General features: G+C 45.4%; 2 protein-coding genes across 2 annotated transcripts in view; both read left to right on the forward strand.

Annotated features, from left to right (window-relative positions):
• Nucleotides 1-923: 923 nt before the first annotated feature.
• Nucleotides 924-9,820, forward strand: fbl (fibrillarin). Its single transcript, XM_040049936.1, has 9 exons — nt 924-1,082; nt 2,452-2,568; nt 5,125-5,277; nt 5,442-5,536; nt 5,636-5,806; nt 6,232-6,364; nt 6,511-6,623; nt 7,099-7,244; nt 9,078-9,820. The coding sequence occupies exons 1-9, from the start codon at nt 1,073-1,075 to the stop codon at nt 9,100-9,102; spliced, it is 963 nt and encodes a 320-aa protein (XP_039905870.1). The 5' UTR covers nt 924-1,072; the 3' UTR covers nt 9,103-9,820.
• Nucleotides 9,821-9,995: 175 nt separating this feature from the next.
• Nucleotides 9,996-22,434, forward strand: part of dyrk1b (dual-specificity tyrosine-(Y)-phosphorylation regulated kinase 1B) — a 61,756-nt gene continuing 49,317 nt past the window's right edge. Inside the window, exon 1 of the mRNA XM_040049925.1 lies at nt 9,996-11,897. The gene's annotated coding sequence lies outside the window, so the exon portion shown is untranslated. The remainder of the gene's footprint in view (nt 11,898-22,434) is intronic.

Here is a 22,434-nt window from a genome sequence, read left to right on the forward strand (position 1 = left end):
TGTGTGTTCTGATCATTTAGCTAACATCAGTACAAAGACTTTGTCAGTTTGAAGTGGTCATTTAATAGTTGTCTCGTCTACGGAGCTTGGAAAAAAACAACTGGACTTCTTTAAGTGCCTTGAAGACGTTTCACCTCTCATCGAGCTTCTTCACTTCTGAAAGCAGAGGGTGCAGAGTCCTGGGTATGTAATCCCATGTGGGAGCCTTAAGAGGACCAACTATATTGATCATCCGCCTTATCACATGTACCGAGGTGTGAAAAAGGGCGTGGGGTCATTATTAGCAGAGGTTTTGGGTGAAGTTATTGTGAGACCTTATGCGACCCATTGAGATCACCTGACACAAGATGTGAGTGAGGGTCAGCGTCTGGGAAGGAATCTGAAACGGCTTTGTATGGCAGACAGATGGCGTCAAAGATGGCTGCTCACAGTGGACATCGGTGGTTCTCAAGTCAAGTGGCTTTATTGTCATTGCAACCATGTGCAGTGGTACAGTACACAGTGAAAGGAGCAACGTTCCTCTGAGACCACGCTGCTACAGACAATCAAACAGGATTACAACAAACCAACGCCAGCAGAACCGAATAATACAGACACAAGACATCGCAAAAGTGCAACAACGACAGTGGGTTGTGCAAAAAGTAACTTGGTGTATGCAGGTGTGCATATGTGTGCATGAGACTGTGCAGATAAGTGCCTCTTTCAAACCACGTGAGATGTGAACATTAAGCCTGACCGTTATCGTTTACGTGCAGATATCAATCAGCAATCACAGACGGATTCCAGCTTCTACCTTGTGACAGGAAGGTTGTCTCGGCACAACATCCGGCAGCTGACAGCAGCTGTCCTCTGTTTGAAAACAAGGTCTCCGTCTGTGTCCAGTTGGTGGCGCTAATGCGCCGTTTTGCTTGCTAAGCAACAATAGATTAGATAGAAGAAGAAAGTTTGCTCTCGGTCGCACAGTTGCACGTGGGACGTGATCACGCCGTGTCTGTTCACTGAGGATCAACACAGGAGAGAAGCGATTCAACTCCACGGGCTGCGTCCATCTCAGTAGTTTACGCCAGAAACGATGAAGCCAGGTACAGTAAGACACACGTGCGTACGCTCGGTAACGCGGGCTGATGTCAGATCGTGTATTCAGTGAGTCTGTGCAGTCAGGTACACTGCGTGGACGGCCTACACGACCACGTTATTGTGAAAACTACCGCAGACTTGGCTGTCTGAGCGCGTGGTTTGTTCACGGTGAGCCGTTGATGTGTCCGCGCTGGCGGAATAAGTGCTCTGAGTTGAACACGCGCCGTGTCTCCTCGCACGTGTCTGGGACTCCGTGGGGCCCACACAGCGAGCTCCGTTACAACCAGAGTTACGGTTTTATTTCGCGAGGAAAAGCCAAAGTCGGGTCACGCCGGCTGAAACCCGTTCCAGCCGTTTTCTGCTCCACGAGACGTAGCTCGCGCTAACGTTAGCCCGGTCTGTGTGTTTGCGGTTCCGTGAAAGTGTCCAAACATCACGGGCACGGCCACGCGGAGCACGCCTGTCGTTCAAACCCCACACAGGAGGCGGTGAGTCGAGTCTCAGCCCCGTTACTTTTATTAAGCGTGTTTCTGAGTGTGTGTTTGAACAGCCGCGTTGTGTGCGTGTTGTGCTGGGTCCCTCAAGTGGTCGGAGTCGGTGTTTAAATGTGGAGCAGCCCCGGCGACCCGGGTTAACGATCCAAGATGGCGGCACTGGCGTAAGCAGCCACGTACTGGTTGCTTTGGCTCGCAGCAGCTGTCTCACCTGCAGTGACTCCGTCTCTGACGTCGGTTTTTCACTAGTGCCTGCTTGGCTGCGTGGGGTCAACAACGTGACACCAGTGGAATGGTTGGCCCACCAGTGGCACCGCTTAGTGAGTCTTGAGAGTAACTCATTCAAAAAAATCTAAATGACCTTTATTTAAAAACACAACTGGACAAAGCACCACAGCGCGGTCTCCGAGCCTGACAGAAGCCGGACACCGAGCAACAGGATCATCAGCCTGACTTCCTCTGTGGCGTTTGTGGCGCACAGATGAGAGCGCGGGTCTTTTATCGCTGTGACGGCCCCACTCACGTGTTCCACGGCCGAAGGGAAAACCACCACAACAGAATCTTCTGGAGTAGCTGTGAGTGTAACAGTGGCACCATCGTCCTTGACTTTCTGGTTGCTGCGAATAACTTCAAGTTTGAACGCGTTGTTCTGAAGAGGTGGATTTGAAGGTTCTGCTGGTATTTCACAGCCTGCAGGTCCGCCTGTGGGTCGTCTGTGGGCTGACTCACACCTACTCCAGTCTGCCAGAGTTCCTCCAGTGCGCTCGATGTGATGTGTGTGTGAACGTCAGTGGATAAAAGTGCTTAAGAGGAGATGATTGGGTGGATGAGTGTTATAGATGTGTCTGTTTACACATATAATAACGATTCATGGTTTCAGGTTTCAGTCCTCGCATGGACAGAGGAGGAAGAGGTGGAGGAAGAGGTGGAGGCAGAGGAGGGTTTGGTGACCGTGGAGGACGAGGAGGATTCCGGGGAGGATTCCGGGGAGGAAGAGGTGAGACTGGAAACGTGCCGTTCGTATCATCACATCGTGGATGTGATCCTCAAATGCCAGGATGACGACTTGAAGCAATTAAAAGTATTTTTATTCAGGTACCTGCTAATAATATAATATTATAGGCTGTTAAGTTCAAATAGTGACAGTCTCTGAGTTAAAGCAGCTCACAAAACACTCTGTGCTCCACTTGATCACAAACAGCAGCTGAAGTGTTGCTTTGTATTTGTTTCTCCAGTTACCGAGCAATCTTCAAACGCTGCTGCTTCGACCACCGCGTTTTAACCACGCATTGAGCGCTCCACTTTTTCTTAACCCTTTAAGACCTTTAAGAACCAAGTCCGCCAGAGCTTATCTTTATATTTGTACATGCTGTAATAATAATAACGATAATAATGTATTGCATTTATATAGCGCCATTTTTGGGAGCATTTCAAGTTGTTATACATCAATACAACCGTTATAGGCCACATTTTAATGATACGTATGCATTGAGTCATAGTAACTGCATAAATTGCAAAAACGTGCAATAAACAAAAAAAAATCATTTTTGTTTTTTTACATATACTTCTATTCAGAGAAATTTAAGAGGCTTATCTCTCAAAACTGCAAATACAAAAAAGTTGCACAAAATAGTTTCCAACCACAGGAAATTAATTTTGATGGTCTTCATAGTTTTATTTTTGAAATACACCAATTTTTATATACTGCAGGAAAAACAAAAATAAATATTATAATGCAAATTTGCATAAAAACCAGCATGTGCATCAAAATAAACTATTTCCAGCAGTGCAGTTTGAGGATCCCAGAAACTATTGAGAAAAGCACAGAGTCAAACATGACTTTTAAAAACACCAGTGTAGGCTTATGAGCCCCCGAAGGTAAGAAAGACTACATTTTCTGCAAAAATGACGTCACTTCCGGTTTCGGGCAGGTCATGGCGGACATGCCATAGTTTGCGCTGACGTCTATTCCAATGTGGGAAGTGTTACGAACAGCTGATCGGATCGGCAAAGCGTGTTTCTGGAATATTATGTTTGTGTTGCTATAAAGCCATATGTGGAAGGAAACTGACCGAGGATGAGATGTAAGTACAACTCCTCCGGTTTCATGTGCAAAAATGATTGCACAAGCTTACGTGGTTCCAGTTCTACGGGGATTTAAAAATAGTTACGCCAAACGGAGCGTGCCGCTCCGACCGGCTTTGAAAGGTTAACATTACTGCAAAAGTTCTGGTCTCGGCGTCAGAGCAGTTCCACCTTCATTTATAGGTGATAATGCCTGCTAACCCACAGCACTGTGGCTTTATTTCAGTAACTGTGAGACTCTGAGCTGAGGCTGACGTTTGCTTAGCGAAAGACTTAAGCAGCAGTGAAACGTTTCAGAGGGGGTCCTCGACTAAACGAACACGATGGCAAAAGAAGCTCCTGAACTCTCAGCATTCATAACTGTTTGTAACAAACACAAAGTGGATTTCAGATACAAGGCCCACAGAGTTGCAACGCTTGTCCACAGAGGTGTGTGTTGGCTCACTGATACATGCCCCGCAGTCTTACAGACAGCTGTGCAGCTCACATGGATTCAAACAGTGGAAAAGAAAAACGAGACCATCAGATGGTGATGAAGAGGTCCCACCTTCAGCAAACACTGGAGGTTAAGTCTTACAATGATGTGATTGCAGCCATCCCCCACTCTGTGAATGGCACTCATGACCATTGGTCAGTGACCGAGGAGCTGACCTCCAGCCCGGTGTTCCTTCAGTGGTGCTGGTTTCAGTCATTGTGTAAATGTCCTGTTTGTAAGGTTGTAGACCTGCAGTCAGCTGACACATGATGATGATGATGAAGCGTTTCTCCCACTGAAAACGTCCAGAAGAACAGAATCAACCTTCTAGGTTTTACCTACCTGGATGATTAAATCAAGATAAAAGTTGCCACGAAGTATACAAACAGTGAACTAACAGTCAGCAGACCTCAGCTCGTCTGTTCTTATTTTGGGAAGAAAACATCAGTTTCCACGTAAATACGAGCCACATGACTCGTTTCACTGTGGCCACTGGACACGTTGTTAAAGCCATCATGGCAGTAATGTGTACCAAGCTGGGACCATCTGCAGCCGTTAGCAGCGCAGCCGTTAGCAGCGCAGCTGTGGAAGGACTTGGTTGGTAACACTGAGCAGCTGCTTTGCCTTTTCAATGATTCTGTCTTTAATAAACAGTTATTTCTGTGGTAGGTGACTGGTGCTTGTCGTCATTCTGAATGAATTGTTTCAGTGTAAAGCAGGGGTGGGAGCCTTTTTCATATGATGGGCCGTTATGTTTTTACATCGCCCTCCGAGGGCCATGCTGTTGTAAACACACACCTGAGGATGGAAAAAACAGAGCGAGACCCAAAAAGTGTAACTACTGGTTTGTTCTTTAAACAAAACAGTTACTTGTGTATTTAATGATCAGCAAAAGGTGTCCAGCCAACGTCCCAGTGAAGGACAGAAATGCATCACTCTGCGACCTGCTGATCCAGGTTCTGGAACTTTCTCTTGTGCGCGGCTGTTTTTCAGGTGGAGGCTTCCAGTCCCCAGACGGTGGAGGATTTCGGGGCCGTGGCGGTGGCAGAGGAACCCCAAGAGGCAGAGGGGGTAGAGGAGGGAGGGGTGGCCGAGGTGGTTTCGGAGGAGGGAAGAAGGTCCTGATCGAGCCTCACAGACATGAAGGTGATTGTTCATATTTTAGAGGACTGAGGCATTTTCTGCACCGAAGGCTGGACTGTTTTGAGCCTCGGCTACAGTTTGTCACATTTTATTCACCTTTCAGCATTTGCCTTCATTTGGAAGCTTATTCCTGTGTGTGTGTGTGTGTGTGTGTGTGTGTGTGTCAGGAGTGTTCATCTGCAGGGGAAAGGAGGATGCCCTGGTGACAAAAAACATGGTGGTAGGAGAGTCTGTGTATGGAGAGAAGAGGATCAGTGTGGAAGTGAGTCCAGTTCAGCTGTTGCTGCTATGCCAAATATAAAAACGTGTGCTCTTCCTGCTGTTGTGACCACACTTTGAGTCTATGTTCGCTTCTTGGTAGGAAGGAGAGACTAAGATTGAATACAGAGCCTGGAATCCGTTCCGCTCCAAGCTGGCTGCGGCCATCTTGGGAGGAGTCGACCAGATCCACATCAAGCCTGGAGCCAAGGTCATGTACCTGGGAGCTGCCTCTGGCACCACAGTGTCCCACGTTTCCGACATCGTTGGACCCGTGAGTACCGCACACTTTCTCTTTGTAGCTGCCGAACGGGCAGACCACTGCTGGCAGTAGTGTTTGACCACAGGGGACGTGACAGGAGGGGCAAAGGGATCAAACGCACAATAATTAAAACTACGATCCTCATTCCTCCATCAAAAACTGGGGAACCGGACGGTGGGAAATCCCTGTGTCATGGGATGTTCCTAAAATGAAAGAGACAAACGCGGCTCACTGGAGTTTCTCTTCCAGTGGATTAAAAATGGGGCCAGAATTGGGTGGAAATAAAGTCATGAGTGGGCCAATGGGCTGCATCATCAAGATTTCTAGGGTGGTGTAGATCAAGTTAGGGCGTAGGTCTCAGCACAGTGTACATGCAGCGTAGATTTAACACAGGAAACAAAAGCAGCTTGCATTGACATGAGTGTGTTGTGTGACAGGAAGGGCTGGTCTATGCAGTAGAGTTTTCCCACCGGTCGGGTCGCGACCTTCTCAACGTGGCGAAAAAACGCACCAACATCATTCCAATCATCGAAGACGCTCGGCACCCGCACAAATACAGAATGCTTGTTGGTGAGTAGTGTGATGCAGATGAGCTGGTGAAAGACGAACAGGTTTGTTTGTAATCCTTGACACGAAGGCGAGGGGCGGCCATCGTCCCATCAGGAACCTGCACGGTGAACATGCAGAGCATTCACGTGTCGTCTGTCCCTCTGCAGGCATGGTGGATGTGATCTTTGCTGATGTTGCCCAGCCTGACCAGACGAGGATCGTTGCTTTGAACGCTCACAACTTTTTGAAGAACGGCGGCCACTTTGTTATCTCAATCAAGGTACGCTGATAACTGCCGTAACAGGTAACGGCTCCCTGAACGCTGGACTTTGAAGGTTTTAACGTTGTCTTATGCAGAAGTTCTCCAGGCTTTCTAAAGGTCTGTCACGGTTCCTCTTCGGCCAGTGGCTGCTGACCATTAGGCTTTGTTCAATCTCAAAAAACTAATGAAGACATTTTCCGAGTCAGTTATCTCGAGTTACTGACCCACAAACATGAGTACGTTTCTCACATGGCGTGATTTCTAATAGCAAATGTTGCTAAAGCTAAAGAGAATAAAAGGACGTCTCCTGCTTCACTACAGAATGACTGTAGACGGCTGCTAAATCAGGTTATGTGTGACTGAATCCTTGATTTGGACTCAAACTAGTTTTAGTCGTATGCTAGGATACTCGTGTGATGGTGAGGAATGTCTAGCTGTTCATGACTTGTTGTTGTTCGTGAGTCTGATTCCAGCTGTGCTCTTCTTCCTTAAGGCTAACTGTATAGACTCAACAGCAGCTCCAGAGGCAGTGTTTGCCTCAGAAGTGAAGAAGATGAGTGCAGAGAACATGAAACCACAGGAACAGCTCACGCTGGAGCCCTATGAGAGAGACCACGCTGTGGTGGTGGGCATCTACAGGTAAAGCGCCCTTAATGAGGCTCTGCACCCAGATTCACGTCCACTAACATTGGCGATCAGGAGAAACGGTCACAGGAAGCTGCTTAGCAACTCACCAAGTTGGAAACCAGTGTTTCCTTTGCATGTTCACATGAAGGGTCCCTGTATGGGTTACCAGACCTGACACGCTGCCCTGAGGGCACCAGGTAAAGTAGGTGAAGGCTCCCTCACAGTTTTCATCCTCCTGCTGAGATGCTATTACTCTTCGATTTTTTTTTTTTTTTTTTTTTTTTTTTACTGTGGACGAGGAGTTTGTAAAACACACTGACGTGACAGCAGGGAGGAGTGGCGAGACACCAGCAGCTGCGTCTACAACGTTTCTCCTCAGATCTCTCAGGAAGCGTAGGTGCTGCTGACCTTTGTTCATGGCGGCGGTGCTGTGGGCTGTCCACCAAATGTTCTCTGTGGGAAATGCTGGAGCGTGTCCACACAGTCTGCACGTCCTAAAACCCACGATGACCTCTTTTGTTTTCTTGCTGTTCAGGGCACCAGGTGACCCTCGTCTGAGATGAGTCCAGCTATGCCCACTGTGACATGATTATTTCTATTAAAGAGTTAGAGGGGGACGAGTTTGTAGAGCCGTTACAAAGTGTGAGTGGAGGAGAGATGTGGGCCGAGCTTCACTGTTTGTAAAGCTTGGCCCGATCGGTGAGGATGATTTTAATCCACGTGCAGGTGTGGTTAAGGCAGTATGTTTGGGGTCACTGTTAAAGGCAGAGCTGATGTCGATGGGCAGCATTGGCAGGTAGTTTCCGCTGCCCCGCCCAGATGTTGCAGGGCGGGGTGAGGAACCACACTGATGGTGCTCCTGCCTGTAGGAGAACTGGTGTGGATGAGGGGAGGCTGGCTGCCTTTGAATACCAGCCTCTTAAAGGAAAAACAAAAAACCCCGGTTGATGACAGCAGGCGGGCGTGCGACCAGCCTGTCGGTCGGGCAGCCATGGCTGCAGCTGCTGAACCTCCGGGTCAAAGGTTACATTTTCTGGAAGCTTTCTTTGAAGTGGATCCAACACAGTTGGACTGGAACAGTTGCTGAGTAACCTGTAACTGTTTATCAGAGTAACCATGTAATGTTGCTTTAGTTTTTAAAGAACACGCAGCCTAACATTACCATTGTTATCAGAAAGGCGGAGCTTATTCTGCTCAGTTGAAACTCAGTTAATCAGTTCAGTTTCCTGCTTCTGCATCAGGGCTCAGACTAAGGACTTGCACACTTTAGCTCCTCAGCCTCTGTGGTTCCTGAGGACAGAGCTCTCAGCTCCTGCGCTGCGGCAGCGCCATCTGGTGGACTCCTTAAAAACAAAACCCAGCTGGCAGCAGCACAGTGGCTTTGAAGAAACACAGCCTGCTGTCAGCTCCAGTCTGTAGTTTTAAGGTTCATTGGAGGAGATGGAAGGAAAACCTCTCACTGCTTCCATTAAGAACTTGCTAAAGTAACATTCAGAGTTCAGGTAATGAGCCACATGGATGCATAAATGTATTTACAGATACGTGTCTGTGTTTGGAACCAGATCAAGCTGCAGCCGAACTGCTCAAAGAATCGTTTCTGACCTTTTCTGGCTTTTACTGTAAGTGCAGAGGCTCGCTGAAGGCAACATGAGAACCACATGACTTCAGTCACCAGATCATGAACCACTTAAACACCTCAGCCATCTTACTAAGGACCCCCCCCCATATTGATTTTCATTGAATTTGTCAGACACAGACCTGCACCAAAAACACTGCATTTGTCTGTAAACATAGTACCTGCTGTGTGTATCTGTGGTAACTGTGTATTTTCTTTTTTGTTCTCAGACCTCCACCGAAACAGAAGAAATGATGTGTGCGTGTAAGCTGGGCCGGAGGAGGAGAATGGATTTGCAACCTCCTTCTGGCACGTCTGCCGTCTGTCACCCTCCTCTTCGGCTTCAGTCACCGGTCTGCAGCTTCCTCCAAGCACATTGAAGCAGACCTTCAGCTGGGGTTTCTCATCCAGTCCTTTAATCAACCATCCATCTCCTCTGGTGCTTCCAGTTCTCACAGATCAGGTGGAGAACATTATGTGATACCTGGGTCCATCAGTGCAGTACCTTGTTTGCGCTGTGAAAAGGTCCCGTTGTTTGTAATGCACATGTATACAGTAGATGAGGTTACAAAGTAACACACACTGTTGCGTGCTGTGAACCTGCCTTGTCCTGGGATTTTGGATCCAGCTGTTTGTGCTGAGGACCCTGATCAGTCTGACTGCAGCGAGGTTGCTTGTATGCTCTGTGCTGTTTTGTTTGTTGGCTTCTGTGCTCCTGATTATTTTCTTAATGATCCTTTTAGTCTGTGACTGGCTCCATATTCTGAACTTGCACCCACACTGCTGGTATCTTTAAATGGTTAACAGTGGACCATTTATTCAAAGTGAATATGTTGTTTTTGCTTCTTCGGGTGACAAACAGCGTCCATTATACACACTTCCTGTTTTGTAGCTGTTTGTTTGAACCAGTTTAAGTATTTTTCTTTTTTCCACATAGCTGCCATATTTGTTTTAATAAATGTTTTTGGTTGGTTATAATTGAACTCTTTAGCTAAATGCACCATCACACTGACGAACATTAATCTGACTGCTCTTGGTTTCTTTGGTCCAGATTCACAGCACTGAGGTGGTTTTAAAAATGCCATTACTCACTCTGTTAGGTACACATGGTCAACGGTCCAATCATGCGGTCACGTGGCAGTAGCCTGATGCATTTAGACAACAACTCACTGAAGTTCAAGCTGAGAAGAAAGGTAACTTTAATGACTTTGAACGTGGAAGGTTGCTGGGCCCTGGATTGTACGGCACAGCTGTCCCACAGGGTTGCAGAAACTGGTCCCCCCACTAAAGAACAATGCAGTGAGCAGCAGTTCTGTGATACCTGCCACAGGTAAGAGACCGGTCATACAAATGCAACAGTCACTCAGATCTACTTGTTACAACAAAGGCATGCAGAGCAGCAGCTCTACTCAACGTGTCAAAAGCTGGAGCAGGAGCCCACGCAGGCCAGTCCTGCCGCTGAGGACGGGAAACGGACCGCAATCCGCACCGGCTCCAACCGGACGTCAGTCCTGAGTCCTGCTGGCAAACATGGCAGCACGGCTCCATACATGTGGTGTCAAGAGCCCCTGAGTACCAACGCAGCATCATTTAAACGCCACAGCTTACCGGAGCATTGTTACCGTGTCGTGTCCACGCTGTAGCTGTGTGACGATGACTCGCCGTGTCGCTTCAAACCGGTCAGCTGTGCAGCAGGTGTGTCATGCTGTCAGAATCTGAAGCGTTTCCAGCGCCTTCTTGAAGAATTCAGGCAGCTTTGAACCAACAAGTGTCCGTGGGGTGCAGCTCCACGCTGACTTTGCGCGTCACTCAAAGACGTGCCTGAGTGACCGTGGAGCGCACAGGTGCTGGGGTACAACACTAACGACCACAGCTCAGGTTTCGCGCTGTAACCGCTCAGTCCTCCCCCCCCGACCGTCAGGTTTAACGTTATGAGTGTGTCCACCTGTTCTCAGGTGTGACTCAGAGCTCATGTGTGGACAGGTAGCACGGCCGCTGTGTGCGGCGGGTGTTTGGCCGTTTAGCTCGTTGCGTTGCTACCTGTGCTGTCAGTGAAACTCACATTAATCGCTTTGTGTAGTTACAGGAGAAACGAACTACTCGTACCTGCAGAGGAAAGGAGGTGCTCTAACGTGGTGACTCGTGCTAGTTTGTGACAACACTACCATCATCTTTTCGAAGCGTTACACGGTCTGCATCGGGCAGACCTCTAAAATGATTGCTTTAGCACCATTACAGACTGAACTTTGGGAAGTTTGTTTGATAGTATGCGGTGCGGTTTGTTTTGGCAGCCATTTTGTGGGAAATTTCTCTGGAACGCGCTGGGCCGTACTTGCCTAGTGTCGGGAGTGCGCTCTCAATGCAGCCCCTCTCCTTTGACCGATATTAACATCACAGAGGGGCTGGCCAGCATAGAGTTAGCTTTAGCCGTGTCTGCTAAAATACGGTCTTTCTCATAGCGTCTGCAGGTTCGGTCCGTCGGCTGGCCGTTACTATCAAACAGCCTGCACTTTGCGGACTGTCTTCCTTCAAATTCCAATGGCAGTGTTTTAATCAAGACAGCTAGCATGCTAGCTACTAGCTAGCTAGCTAATGTTAGCATCTTGCCTTTAAATTAATTGAGAAGAGGACGAGATCGCCTATTCAGTTGCCCCACGCTGTGGTTGCAGGGGACTTTGTTGTGCACCTGAGAATAAATATCGATCCAGTACATTAAGCTTGCTTAACAGAAAGAAGACTGAGTTCGAGGTGTCCGTGTTTGAAGCGGCGGGCTGCCCACCACCCCTTAGGCACGGCTAGCTGTGCTGCGCCGGCAATCAGTCCCCATCGACAGCCCCGCTCCTCGAGCTCCGAAGAACATAGACTATCATATTGTACTGGAAACGGGAAACCAGTTCCTGGCAAATAAGGCAACTCGACATTATTTTGGATTTCTGCTTTGAACGAAGGACAACTGACCTGGGGGAGGGGGCTCGGTTCGTGTGGACGAAGGGAAATAGGGGTTCCGAACATGGCTGCTAGTCGGAACTTGGTTCGACACACCGCCTGAGGTAAGAACTAGCCGGCCGGCGTTGGTCTTATTTATGGAGGAGTTGCTGGTTATGGTGGAGGCTGACACTGGGTTAGTGGTAACAGTGCTTGGTAGAAGAACGTTACCCTCTTTTCGCCCCTGTTACCGGCCTCGTGTTACCGCTTCTCCGGCGCGGCGCCTCAGATAGCTGATGAGGCAAAGAGGCAGGCTTCGACTGAAACAGGTTGGTCACCATTGCTGGTGCACAGTGGTTGATGTTGAACAGCTTAAGCTGGGATGATGCGTCTCGGTGGCTGAGACGTGCCTTACGATAACTAGTCGTTACTCTGGCTTTTAATAGTGTGCAGCGTTGCCAACCCCTGCTCCTCCACTTTAGCCTGTGACTGACAAGTAACCATCTGGCGAGTTGACATAGTTGTGCTGGTCATTAAGGGACTACTGGTTATTCGAACACAAGTGTCATACTGTGATATTGTGACCTGCCTCGCGTTAACGCGCGACATCCAGTAGACTGGGATGGGATGCCGGCGGAGCAAAACGGGAAAAGCGATGGGAGCTGAATGAGTGTGCTATTACACGATTGCATTAGAGACGTGTTGATTGTCCTCTAGCATATGTGCGAATATTCTGCTGTACCGCGAGGACTCGGATGAGTTTAGGTGACATAGCAGCCGATCAGCAACCCCGGGCTGTCCTCAGCGGACCTGCAGCATTTCATCTGCTGTGGCAGCTAACATAGCCGCTAGCTTAGCTACCGCATCAGCCCCAGCCCCTACCCTACCCTACCCTCAAATAGAGGCACACTGGCATCCAGTTGCCTGGAGATAGCTATTCGTAGCCAAGAACAGAACGACAAATGGACGGTGCCGAAGCACATCTGGAACAGTCATAACTTGACACCTTTTTAATCTATTTCCGTGCTCCTTTCCTGTTCTTGGTTAACAGTAGGCTGATATTTATCACTATTTAAATGTCACAGAATGCCCTCACTACATACACACCCAATTTAGCGCTCTGTAGGTTTTTTGGGTGCTGGTGTGTCGGTCATAAAATGGGTGAAAGACAATTTGCTTAATTGTTTCCATTCATTCTTTGTGACATCATGTTGATGCCTCAGTGAAGGTGTGCTTACTCAGTGTGTGTGAGCTTCCTGTGGAATTGAACCTGGCGTCTGGGCAGCTGCAGCCACAGTGCGCTACATGGCTCCAAGAGAAAATGTGTTAGTCTCGTTTCGTTATCCTGTGTGATCAGGAATTAGGCTGAATGTTTGATGGTCTGTGCTTCACAGTTGCACATCACAGAAGATGGATTCAAAACTGTTACAGTATCTTTGGACCTGTGATTTGCAAACTTCTCTGACCTGTTCTCATTCAAACGTAACGTCATTTTGCATTAACAATGAGATGCAAGGCGGCAAATAAAAGAAGAATCCAAGCTGACTTTTAGTGAAATAAAGGAAAGCATTCACATTCATTCAGCTCAGTTTCACTGAATATCTTTTCCCTGGGTCATCAGCACTTACCATGTAGTGGCTGTGTGTATGGGAAGCACTGTCCTACCCAGAGTAAAGTCAGTATGTTTAAGGATGCTGTGATACTGATATCTTTCAAACTATCATGAACCAATACTTTGTGATCAAACAAATCCTAAGATTAACTACAATACAATAAGAGTCATCTGGATTCCTGGCAGGGCGCTCTGTGGGAGCGCACGAGTCACTTTTATTAGTGTTCTGTCTTACTCCCAAGATAACGCCTCATCTCACTGATAAAATGTCAAGTAAATGTTCTGGTTTACTTTGACCACTGGAGTGGTGTGCAGCCTGTGTCTTTTGGCCACAAATGGTCAATAGACTTGTTCCCAGCTGATAGCACAGCTGTGACAACAAGCTAAGTCTGTTTGTGTGACAGCTCTTGCAAACCAGTTTAAAATTAGTGTCGACTCGTCACAGGTTCATTCCAAAAATTGATGGGGTCTTTTTGAACACACCTCCACATTCAGTGATGACCGAGTCTCTTTACATACGGAGTGCTGGTGCTGTTACTCAAGCTGAATTTTTTCCCACTTTTAGGAGTGGCTGTAGGTCAGGAGGTAGAGCCGGTCATCTGCTGATCGGACGGTCGGTGGTTTGATCCCTGGCTCCCCCTAATCTGCATGCCAAATATCCTTGGGCAAGATAGTAATCCCGCTGCATCCACTGGAGTATGAATGTGTGTGACTGGTAGTTAGAAAGCACTTAAATGCATAGAAAGATGATGCTCGTGTGACTGGGTGAATGTGGCGTGTTGTATAGAGCGCGTTGAGTGTTCTGGGAGAGCAGAAAAGCGCTGTACAAGAATCCGAATCAGTCCATGTTGTGCAACTTGTCTGTTGCTTCCTAGATAGACCTGTTTTCTTTTCTTTACACTGGTCATATATTTGGACCAGGGGAAGGATGGATATGTATCCTCTGCAGCGTTTCTTTTTGCCCTTGTGTTAAGGGTTTTCCTACGATTGCCAAAGGAGGAGCCGTGTTTTTGTAGGTATTAGGTGTATTTTCTTTTCTTTTTTCTTTCTTCTTCTTTTTTTAAATATCACCACTAATCCTAGTTAAAGAGTTTGGGTCTGCTCGTTAAAAGTTGATTTCCATTGGATGCGCTTCTTTTCAAAATAGCTGAATATCACTGGCCCATAGGAACTTAAGGCTATTTACCTCTAAAACACATGTATAGCTGGCTGCCTTGCATTTAAAAGTCTTGTAGACTTTAAACCCCGTTCCAAAAGTAACCACAGTATAACTGTTATAGGGTTTTTTTTTAATGATAGGTAAATTTAAATAAATGCCCGTTAATTTTAAAGGTGACCTGAACTCCACATCAAGTCTTATGTGCTGCATCAAACTCCATCAGTTCAAATAATTGAATGATGCTGGTGAGATAAAACCTTTATTTTTTCCACTTTAATATTGTGACCTGCTGTCTTGTAGAAATTCATCTTCTTGAGGTCAGTGTGGGGCTTTTATCTTAAAATGTTAAACTTTTCAACTTGCTGTTGAACCTGCAAGTATCAGTGGAGCTACTGAACACCACACTAGTATTGAGACATCATGTTGTTAGCTGACTTCAGTAGGAAAATGATCAGTTTAGGCCATTCTGTGGTAAATTCAGTTGATTTGAGCTGATTTGTAAAGCCTGTCTATATAAAGTCCATAGCTTTTCCCATAACTGAGGGTGTATGTCAGAGCACAAACCAATCCATGAAGTCTGGAGAATTTGAGATTTTAGATTGCTGAGCCAGGCACAGATCTGGGCAAAGGTATAGACGTCTGCAGCATTGTAGAGCCTGATAATCAGCACCCATGTTTTCTTATAGATTTCGTAGTATGGTATCAGCACAATAGAGAACTTTGCTCTCAGACTAATGGTGTACTTGTGATCCCAAGGCTATTTTAAAGTAGGCAGAGCCTTCAGATTCAGTCTGCTCTTCTGTGGAACCAGCTCCCAGTTTGGATCCAGGAGATGGACACCCTCTATACTTTAAACATTAGCCATAAAACTTAGGTAGGGCTGGATCAGGTGATTAGTTACACTGCTGTTGGCTCCCATGATGAGTGTTTCTCCTTCACTCACTGTGTGTCTATACACCACTTTGAATTGAATTATCAGTTATTATTAATCCCTGTGCTTCTCCAGTGTGTGAGCTCCTGCTGTGGAGCAGTTTCTCTCTTCTTGACCCTGAGCCTGGTTCTGCTGGACTTTTCTTCCTCGTAAATGGGGGAGTTTTTCCTTCCCACTATTACCACGCGCTTCCTCATAGGGCATCATCTCATTGTTTGGATTTTCTCTGTATTTTATTTATCCTACTGAATTAAGGTGATTGTTGTTGGGATTTGATGCTATACACATAACACTGAATTGAAAATGGAGAACAATGTTCTCCATCATCCACAAATATAAAAGTTTGGAATCACCAGGAGCTGGTCACTAGGCCAATCTAAGCTTTCAGCTTGAAGATGCACTGCTCCGGATCTGGGACTGGGGCAAGGTTCATCGTCTAAAAGGACAGCAAAAATGGGTGTGGCAAGGCTGTAGTATCATACTCAAAAAGACTTCAGACAAGACGGCCTTAATTTGTCCCAGATTTGGGAAATTCAGTGTTGCAGCAGAAGAGTGGAAAGAACAGATACAAACAGGAATAATGCTATGAAAAAAAGAGAAGAGGAAACTGTACCATGCAAGTCAGGAGAAATATAACTTATTTTTAATAGATTTGCAAACATTTGAAGCTGTTTTTCCACTTTCTCACTATGGGGCGTTGTTTATCGAATTTTGAGGTGAAAAATGAATTGAATCCATTTTGCAATAATAACTCTAATAACATGAGAAAATGTAGAACAAGTGAAGCACTGTGAAAGGAGTCACTCGTGACTGTAAGACCAGACTGATCAACCTTTGGACCACCTGCATTGACTGTAACTCAATGCTTCACCTACGACTGTACAGGACCAGCAGAACCATAAGAGCTGCAGCCTAAGAAGCCCAGACCTCCACCTCCCCGGCCACCTGCTCTAGCCTTGCCGGTGGAACACCGAGGCTTTCCCAAACCCATCAAGAGATCTACCTTCTCCACTGTGGTCCTGGGTCTGCCCGGGGCCTCCTCTTGGTGGGACATGCCCGCAGGCATCCTAGTCAGATGCTGGAACCACCTCAACAGGCTCCTTTTGATGTGGTGGAGCAGCAGCTCTGTTCTTATTAATATAAACTATGATATTTGATGTAAAGAAAGATTTAACCCCAGTTTCACAATAATTTAACCAAGAAACCCGGGGAATTCTCCCAGTAAATTCTTGTTACCGATGTGAGTCTGAATCCATTTTCTGTGTTTTTGTTAATGTCATAAAAAATTCCTTATCATATAAAAGAAATACAATTCTGCCAAGATATGTAAAATGTCTATAATTGTGCCTAACATTAATTTATATGGTATTTAAATAAAAAAAATTAATGAATTTATTAAAAACGACTGTCAGCACTAAATGTTTCTTATTAGCATGATGCGACTTCACCTGCTCTGACCAGGCCAACAGCAAGTTTTCACATAGAAGATTCAAACTGTTCTCTCTTCTCTCGCTTTGATATTCTTGTTACTGCATCTCCCGTCTGTGACTCTGCCCATTATCATTACCCATATGGGATTATACTCCATACTTTTCTAAATATAAAAAACATTTTTTATATTCACAAAGAAAATGTAAGGCTCCAGCATGAAGCAGTGTTCAAGGCTGTGCAGTATGCTAGCATTTCAGCTTATTTGTGAACTTAGCCAAGAGCGTCTCATTAGTGTTGCTCATGATTGTCATTAACACGCACTCAGAAGGATCTTAAAGGTGACGAGAACCTTTAATGCGGAGATGAGACCCGCATATAAGCTTCATTTTAAAAGCAGTTAAGAGATTTTGTGTTTAAAACTTTTCAAACGTACTAATATTGTATTTTTAGATTAGCTTCAGAAACAAAGGGAAAGACTGTATATGGATCCTGAGCTGCTCGAGGAGTACAGGACACATTTGGGCAAAGTACTTCAAAAACACGAATGATCACTTTGAACAGTAATAACAGTAACATCAGTCTTTCAGTTGTTTTTACTTTCTTTGTTGCTTGCATCTTTTCTCAGTCAATTGGGTAAACTCAATTATTTTCATTACCATAATTCTTATCTCCACAAGAGATTTTCATTACTGCTATGCATGAAAATGTGCAGATTTCTAAAATGTTTTATCTTCCAGAGACAAGAATTTGTCATATTTATCAAAACATCTTCTTTAATCGTCGCCCTGTTGGTGTTTTTGTGAGCAATAAAATTAATTTAAAAATGAGCTCTACATTTACATGTTTGTGTGTCGGTCATGAGACTTGATTTGAAATATATAAATATATATAAATCATCAATTTTCATGGAGTGTGTTGTTCATTTATATGCTTATTTGCATCAGTCTAAGAACTCTTTAAAAATAGTTTTTTGATGAATTATTTCAGTTTGTTTATTATATTGGTAATGAGAATCGTTTAGGATCATCTGCCATTAAATAAGATTACAGTTCCTTAAAACTGTGTTATAATAATACTTTTATCAGAATATGAAAGATCTCGCAGTCTTTGTGAGAATCACCCACCTTCATCATTCTCTAATCGATTATCAAATATTATGGTCGACAGTATGGAACGCTGCACTGAGGTCTAGCAGGACAAGCACAGAGATGAGTCCACTGTCAGAGGCCATAAGAAGATCATTTGTAACCTTCACTAAAGCTGTTTCTGTGCTGTGATGAGCTCTGAAACCTGACTGAAACTCTTCAAATAAACCATTCCTCTGCAGATGATCTGTTAGCTGTTTGACAACTACTCTTTCAAAACATAGAGACAAAGGATGTAAGAGATTGGTCTACGATGGGTTAAGACGGTTTTGTTTCTTGTTTTTGGTAACTGGTTAATTATTGCCATCCTTGTGTAGGCTTTAACTAGCTACACAGACAACTTCAGGTTTTCTGATATAATTCTGTTATTGTGTGCAAATAGAAATAATTTATACTTTATAAAGAAAAGTATTTTGTTTATAGATGCCATGTTGTCCCTCTGTTAAAACAAATGTTTGGGGCAGTTTGGACAAATGTTGAAGTTCATATTATCCAAAAGCATGTCATTGGCCATAATTCTTACAGTAACGGCTAAAGCACTTACATGATGCAACTGAAATGAATAATAATGGATTGCATTTATATAGTGCTTTACAACACCACTATTCATTCCCTCTCACATTCACACACTGGTGGAGGCAGCTACAGTTGTAGCCACAGCTGCCCTGGGGCAGACTGACAGAAGCCAGGCTGCCATATTGCGCCACCGGGCCCTCTGACCACCACCAGTAGGCGGTAGGTGAAGTGTCTTGCCCAAGGACACAACGACCGAGACTGTCCGAGCCGGGGCTCGAACCGGCAACCTTCCGGTTACAGATGAGCGTCCCAACCCCCTGAGCCACGGTCGCCCCATAAATTTAGACTTTTGTCTTTTCAAAGAAATTATGTGAAAATAATTTTATAGGTTTTGTCAAAAAGAGCAATTTCAAAGCTTGTGCTTCATCTGCGTTCAGCACCTTCATTTCAATTATTCAACAATAAAGGAAGTTTGGTGCTAAGCGCGGGTGTAGTAGTGTGACATTTGCCTCTGGTCTTGTGTGGACACGAGTGCTGCTGAGCAGGAATGGATATCTGTAAGACTTTATTGATAATATTAGTGTCAGGGGTACTACTTATCATCGTTTTTGTTGGTTTGTTTTTTATTGTTAAGGACATGATTTCAGATGCAGTTGAGAGATTTGTAGGCCTGTAGAGAGTCCAGCTTCCTCAAATTCTTTAAGGGCAGACTGCACACCGTGCTGAGACATGGTAGTGGTATCTGTAGGATGCATTTCCAAAAGATAGGTGACTCTCTTGCAGTAGCTCATGCCATACTAACTGATGTCAGTGGTTATGGCACTGTTCAAGCATCCATAGTGTAGAAACTGAGAGCATAGCTAGCAGCTAGTGCCAGCCATGAAACGAACCATCGTGATGCTGGGAATGAGGACAGGATTACTGATCAGTGGTGAAACCTTTATTATTTGAAAATAAATAAAAACATTTGTCTTTTATTTATGAGTACATGATATATAAAAGCTTATGTAGCTCATGTTTTATCAGCTACGATATAATGTATATTATTCATAGATAACGAATGATAATGAATTATAATTTAACTGGCTGTGCTGGGGGTAATGTGTTGCTGTAATCACATTACATTTTTCAGAGATGGCGTAGCGCATGGATGCAGCGGCTCTTCTAGGGACAAGTGAGAGTGGAAGTGGTGTGTTTCAACGTTGTGGCTGTGAAACTTAAGAATGAGAGACCTCAGTAATACTCAGGGCAAAGTATGTGGTTGGAACTGCAAAGCTCAGCTCTGACTTGGTCGTACGAAGTCAATACGGCATCCTGTCGGAGACTACGGAGAGAGAGTGAAAGCGCTGTGAATGCAAACAGAAGAGGGACAGCTATGGCAGACAGCTGTGGAGTGATGGTGGGGGATTTTAACCACACCAGTTTAACGACTGTGCTTCCCAAGCTGAAGCAATGCATGGTGTGAACATGCTGGTGCCTGCTTGCAAACCACTCCTGAAGTGCAGCAGACCAGCGATAACACAGACCAGCCTCTGGCCAGAGGGTGGACCTCGAGACTGCTTTAGGCACTCTGAGTGCTGTTCAAGACGGCAGCCTCACTGGGAGACCAGATAAACATCAAGGAGTATGCGGAGCAGTAACCTGCTACACTGCCAAGTGCACAGACAATATCACTGTAGCTAAGACCGTCATGCACATGGCAACCAGAAACCCTGGATGACCACAGAACGCTCACTGCTGACAGCCTGATGCAGCTTTGGGGCGGGCGAAGAAACTGCCAGACTGGCACCTATGCAGAGAGAATCCGGGACAGCTCCGCAAGACAAGAAATATCAGACCAATGTGGCAGGGAGTGCAGGCACTGACCCGTTACAAAGCTGTTATCGTAAGCAAGCAGATACCCAGAGGACCCTGGTCAGGGTCAGCCCACGGAAAGCAGCAGGTCCAGATAAAATCCCAGGACGTGTGCTCAGGGACTGCGCTGGCGTGCGTGCTGATGTCCGCGCTGGTATCTTTAACCTCTCTCAGCCAGGCCACAGTAGCTAAGAAACCAGTTGTATCCTGTCTAAGTGACTACCGTCCCGTCGCATTGACACCAATTGTAATGAAGTATTTTGAACTGCTTATCAAACCACACATCACAGCCAGCCTTCCTGCATCATTTGAACAATTTGCTTGTTGTCCCAACCGCTCCATAGAAGATGCATCCTTACATTCCATATTAGGAAACTCTACAAAGCCATCAGGCTGAGCACTGGATCTTCTCAAGGCTGTTTAAACAACACTGTTGTTTACACTGTTTACACACAACTGTGTATCTAGATATGAGGGGAACCTCATATCTGTGGATGATACCACAGAGGCAGGACTGATTAGCGGAAACGATGATTCAGTGTACAGTAAAGAAGTTGAACAGCTTGTAGGCTGGTGTAGAGAAAACAATCTGGTGCTAAATGTAGCCAAAGCAAAAGAGATGATCACAGCTTCCAGAAGACGCAGATCGAGCAAACTCCTCTGGGTATCAGCAGCTGCCCAGTGGAAAGAGTGGAAGATCTCGAAGGACCTGAGCTGGTGCAAGAACATCTCCGTGATCACAAACCGGGTCCATCAGAGACCGCACTTCCTGAAACAGGCGTCTCTCCTCCAGCATCCTCAGGACTTTATACCGAGGCGTGGTGGAGAGTGTTCTCACTTACTGCACATCAGCGTGATGTTCCAGCTGCAGTATGTCAGACAAAAAAGCACTTCAGAGGATAGCTGGAGCCGCTGAGAACGTCATCCGAGTTTTCCTCCCCTCCTTCCAGGACCTCTTTCAGAGCCTCTGCAGGATTAGGGCAGTGATCGTCATGAAGGACCTCTTACGCCCTCTCCACATATTCTTTGAACTGCTGCTATTAGACAAACGTTCTGCAGTATAAAAGGCAGCACTGATCAACAGCTTCCTCCCACAAGCTTTTCGAATGCTGAATTATTGATTACGATATGTACAGTACCAGGAGTCCTGGTAGTGTTTCAGTGTAAAGTTTTAATTACCTGTAATTCTCACACAGTTATTTAATTATCATCATTATTATTATTAAATTCATTTTCCAAGTGACTATTTTATAGCGATATATCTGGGATGTATAAAGTTTGGCGTTTCAGGTCATTTTATGGAGTAACAAGTAGTGTAACAAATTACTTTCTCCAGCGAGTAACTACGTAACTTATTGCATTACTTTTAAAAAGAGTAATGAGTAATGTGCAGTACATTCCTTTTGTTGATTAACAAACCAAACACTTTTGATTGGAAATAGCTGTTTAATTAGAAATAACTATTTAGTAAAGCGTAATCAATACAAGTTCACAGTTGATGATTTTAAAGTGAAACAGTTTCCAGAAAAATTGTCACAATGAACGATGGAGCTGCCCTGACTGTCTTTTAGAGCTTTAGCTTTTCAGCACTGTGCACTTTTAGTTTTAGCAATCGAATTGCGCTTAACGTCTCAAGTTGCAACTCCCAGCAACGGCACCTGCTGTACTGCTTTAACGCAGCTCTGCTTTGCATCATGGCTGCACGCTGTGGGCAGCTGAGTCAAACACCTTGGATACAGTCGAGTCGTAGATGGAAGCAGCTAAAACTGCAGTTAGCATCTAAGCACTGAAATCACAGAATGTGTCAGTTTAATAAAAGGCAGTTGAAATGTCACTTTAAGGATTGACATTGAATGCAGTTGAGTTTCACAATCACAAGGTGAAAATCTTGGAAAGTGAACTCTGACTTAACCATCTGGAGGTGAAGTGATGAAACGTTTCCAGTAAACTGGGTCAGCCTAAGTTTAAACGACAGGTACTGGAGGCTCTCTTTTACGAGGCGTGTTCATCATTA

The sequence above is a fragment of the Simochromis diagramma genome, unplaced genomic scaffold (assembly GCF_900408965.1).
Source record: "Simochromis diagramma unplaced genomic scaffold, fSimDia1.1 OVJJ01000021.1, whole genome shotgun sequence".
NCBI classification, from domain to species: Eukaryota; Metazoa; Chordata; class Actinopteri; order Cichliformes; family Cichlidae; genus Simochromis; species Simochromis diagramma.

Bases quoted from the DNA above. Each gene is read 5' to 3' on its own strand.
- fbl (XM_040049936.1), top strand. The intron at 5,807-6,231 runs GTGAGTACCGCA...GTTGTGTGACAG, and splicing joins TTTCCGACATCGTTGGACCC to GAAGGGCTGGTCTATGCAGT. The intron at 6,365-6,510 runs GTGAGTAGTGTG...GTCCCTCTGCAG, and splicing joins CAAATACAGAATGCTTGTTG to GCATGGTGGATGTGATCTTT.